Below are 4,082 nucleotides of genomic sequence, written 5' to 3'. Positions count from 1 at the left end.
TTTTAACTGCTGTGACTGCTGCCCGCCTGCCGCGGGGCCCTGGGGGCAGCCAGGGGAGCAGGGACCCCCAGGTATGGTGATGCCTGTCTCGCTGCTCTCAGCTGAAGCACATAAACCGTATGAAGGAATCTCCTGCTTTTCCTTCAAGAAATGAGTCGGCAAGACTTGCGCAGCAAATGCCGAACGTGATTGTACTTTGTGTAAAGCCAGAGCAAAAATAGTGCATACTAGCCACATCCCAGAAGTTATAAAACACCAATATGAGTGGGAAAGCCCCAAAAAGGAGCTTCCTCCCCATGGCAGAGACTTTGGGGACCACACTGGCGTGGGAGCACGTGCAGAGTTGGCCCCATACCGTGTTGCTGCTCTTTGATTCTCTGTCCCTGTGTCTGAGCCCCTGGGAGTCACAGTTTTATTTTCACATTCACTTCAACCATGGTTTTACAACCCCCAAAACTACCTGCAAACAGTTTTGTATCTTTGCTGAAGGTTTATGATAAAAGCCTCTTTCTCTTGTTTTTTTTTTTTTTTTTTTTCTTTTTTTTTCCCCCTTGGAAAAAAGGAAGTTAAATACAAAAATAATTTTGGCTTCAAATATTAAAATAAATACTTGCTCTCACAAGAGGCAGCTCTGTATAGAGCACTCAAATATTTTATAAGACATACTTTGTCTCTTTTTTCTACTGCTAAAATACCTATCTATAGAGCACCTAATTCTAACACTGCTATAATGAATAGTGCATTAGTCTGCAAATGTTCACTTTAATAGCACTAATATTGGAGATAGAAACTATTACTCTGAGGAAAGGTGGTAAAGGCATGAAATAATTTTCTTTTAATACAAGGTACTCGAGGGATTTTCACTTCCCGTAGCGCGGGAGGGATTGGCTAATGGAAATTGTAGTGGCTGCAGAGGGAGTTTGCACTCGTACGTCTCTTGTGTGTTGATGGAAAAGTCCTCGTGTCAAATGGGTTGTGTTGTGATGGCTGAGGCTGCCATAGTCTGCTCCCAGGCGTGCACCGGGAGTCTCTAGATTCCCAAGTGGATGAAAAAGTAAAGAAAAAAGATTGAAGCCAGCTTGCTTGCCTTTCAACCCATCCTTTATGCAGCATGGAGCTGTCTGCCAGGTTCCACTTTTATATTTGCAGACTTAATTCTTTTAAGGAGAGAGGCAATTACGAAGCTATGGGAGCTCCTTAGATGCGCTCAAATATTAAAGACAGATTACTTCTGATGTTTTATGAATGTTTGAGCTCCTGTGGCTCTGAGGCAGCTGAAAGTTGGTTTTAAAAAATCTTTAACTACAGGCAAGAGTGAAATGCAAAACGGTAAGATTGAGGGATTGCGGTAGTTGGAAGGTAAAGGTTGGGGAGCTGCGTGCCTGACCGGGGAAGCTGCAAGCATGCACCCCACTAATCTCAGCAGGAGCCGTGCGGCGTTGCCCCTACCACCCCTCGCCTTTCGCCCCACTGGAGGGTTTCAGCTACAGCGTCCGCAAGGGGTAAGGGAGCTGGGCTCAGGCCAAATCTGTCTGTGGCACGTTTTCTTTGCATTGGTTGTATGATGTCAGATAAAATAGCCAGCTCATCTCAGGATGATGGAAACAAGAGTTTGCCTTACGTGCATTCCTCAATGCCACGTTGGTTAGCTATTATTGCAAATTTTCTTCATAAAGTTAAACCTTTGAGTTACTAAGATAATTTTGTTGATGTGATTACGTTACAGGTCCCAAGGGGGAGAAGGGAGATGCTGGTATGCAAGGTCTGCCGGGAACCCCGGGTCCTCAAGGTCCAAAAGGTTCTAAAGGAGAAAGAGGTAAAGCAGACTAACTGCTCATTTTGAAAACAGATGCTGTTGTCCTTATCAAATACCACAAAATTATAGGAAAAAATATTTTTCAAAGGAAAGAGAGTGTGCTGATATGGATTGACACCTTGAGTGATTTAGTTGGCATTAGTGCAGGGACAGTAAGTCAGATGGTGGTAGTGTATGCACAGGCGGTGTAGGAACAGCTGCTTGTAAAGATCTCACTTGAAACTCCTTGTTCTTAATGGGAGTTTAAAAACTGATTTCAGTTTGCTTTGGATTAGGGAAATAAGTAGGAAAAAACACCATGGAAGCTACACACAGATGTAGAAGCTGCATTTCAATTTAAGTATCTCAGGCAAAACTATTTCAGCTAAGATGGAGAGCAATTATTATCCATCAGTAGTGAGCAAAAGGAAACCCTGCCCTTCATTTCAGGCTCGGAGCAGCTCTGTCCTGCTGCCACACACCACCGGTAACATCCTGCGGCTGCCTTTGGTCGCGGAGAAACACGCAGCAAAGCTGATAACGAGGGCAGCAGCTGCAGCGAGCTGCACACTTCAGTCAGTGCAGGCTCTTAGGCTTTGATTCACTTCTTGCTGCTGGACTTTTGGCAATCCTGGAGTGAGAAATGCAGAGCTGTCGTCTTCTCCATCTTACCATTAAACAGCAGCAACCGCCTCCCAAGGAGGCCCTGATTACAGTCAGAAATCCAACATTCAAGCGAGATGCAGTTGTCTGCGTGATGGCTTGGTGCTGTGAGATTCAGCCAAGGTTTCTGAAGGCGTTTCTTGAAAACACACGTTGGTCATGCCTGTTTTATTAATGAAGTGAGGGACACATGCAAAATGGTACCAGTCCCTTCTTTGTAATGATTGCTGTGCTGCAGACACCACCACCACCGGTATATTAATGGTGAAATGTCCTAGGAGGCAAAGGGGAGCAAGGCGAGCGAGGAGTAAGTGGAAACCCCGGTTATCCAGGCAAACCTGGCCTGCAAGGTACGTAACACAGGCTGGGAGATCCAGGGATATTGAGCTGACCTTTCCCTTTGCTGTTGGTGATGCCCCTCCGTCTCCAAAGCAATCCAATACTAATATTTTTAATCTTTTTTTTCCACCCCACTTTGCCCTTTTCCTAGGTGACGCTGGAATAAAAGGCAATAAAGGCAACTACGGCTTCCCTGGTTTGAAGGGACAAAAGGGGTCCAAAGGGGACACTTGTGAGAATGGGACCAAAGGAGACAAGGGAGATAAAGGGGATGCTGGGGACCTGGGAGCGGATGGAGAGCGGGGTGACAAAGGGGAAAAGGGAGACACAGGGGAGAAGGGGTACTGCGGGGAGCCGGGGGGAAGAGGTGCGAAGGGAGAAAGAGGGGAAGGGGGGACAAAGGGAGAAAAAGGGAGCAAAGGGGAGATGGGGGCTGAGGGTATTCAGGGGGTGGATGGAAAACAGGGAGAAAAGGGTGAGCAAGGAAGTAAGGGTGAGAAGGGGGACCTGGGACCTGCCGGCTTGATGGGACCTTCTGGGCCCAAGGGGGTTGCTGGCAGCAAGGGGGGCCGAGGGGCCCCGGGAAAGAAAGGCTCCCGTGGGGTGAAGGGTGCCCGAGGGGACACCGCAAAGCTCCTGCGATCAGCGTTCAGCGCCGGCTTGTCCAAGCCCTTCCCTCCACCCAACGTCCCCATTAGATTTGACAAGATCTTGTACAATGACCAAGAAGATTATAACCCTTCCACCGGGAAATTCAACTGCAGCGTGCCTGGGGCGTACGTCTTCGCCTACCACTTGACGGTGAGAGGGCGTCCAGCCCGCGTCAGCCTCGTCGCCCGCAGCAGGAAGGTGGCCAAAGCCCGTGAGACGCTCTACGGCCAGGAGATCGACCAGGCATCCTTCCTGACTGTCCTAAAGCTGAATGCGGGCGACCAGGTGTGGCTGGAGGTTGCGCGGGACTGGAACGGGGTCTACGTCAGTGCTGAGGATGACAGTGTCTTTACAGGGTTTCTTCTGTATCCAGATGTTTTTGAGATCCTGCTATAGATTTAAAGGGCAAAGATGTTGCTGAGAAACATGCCTTTCCCTCCACCTGTGAGAGGAGAAATGAGCATCAGTTTAGCATATTGGTTTAGTTGCTAGGTTTCGTGATCTTTTGACAAAAATATTTGTATTTGCAATATATAGATTAGTTTTAACTAGCAGCCTGAAGAAGTGGCACGTCCTTTGCTCAGGTGGGTGATGGCTGAGAGAAACCATTGTCCAAATGCCAGCAGGACCGGCA

General features: G+C 47.9%; 1 protein-coding gene across 1 annotated transcript in view; it reads left to right on the top strand.

Moving 5' to 3' along the window:
- OTOL1 (otolin 1) overlaps positions 1–3,844 on the top strand; it is a 4,325-nt gene extending 481 nt beyond the window's left edge. Inside the window, exons 3-6 of the mRNA XM_009704181.1 lie at positions 11–71; positions 1,727–1,816; positions 2,746–2,808; positions 2,949–3,844. Of these exons, the coding sequence (XP_009702483.1) occupies positions 11–71; positions 1,727–1,816; positions 2,746–2,808; positions 2,949–3,844 (1,110 nt within the window). The remainder of the gene's footprint in view (positions 1–10; positions 72–1,726; positions 1,817–2,745; positions 2,809–2,948) is intronic.
- The last annotated feature ends 238 nt before the right edge of the window (positions 3,845–4,082 follow it).

The sequence above is a fragment of the Cariama cristata genome, unplaced genomic scaffold (genome assembly GCF_000690535.1).
Source record: "Cariama cristata isolate BGI_N322 unplaced genomic scaffold, ASM69053v1 scaffold1467, whole genome shotgun sequence".
NCBI lineage: Eukaryota > Metazoa > Chordata > Aves > Cariamiformes > Cariamidae > Cariama > Cariama cristata.
Note: the sequence above shows the minus strand (reverse complement) of the source record. Positions and strands in the feature narration are given on the sequence as shown.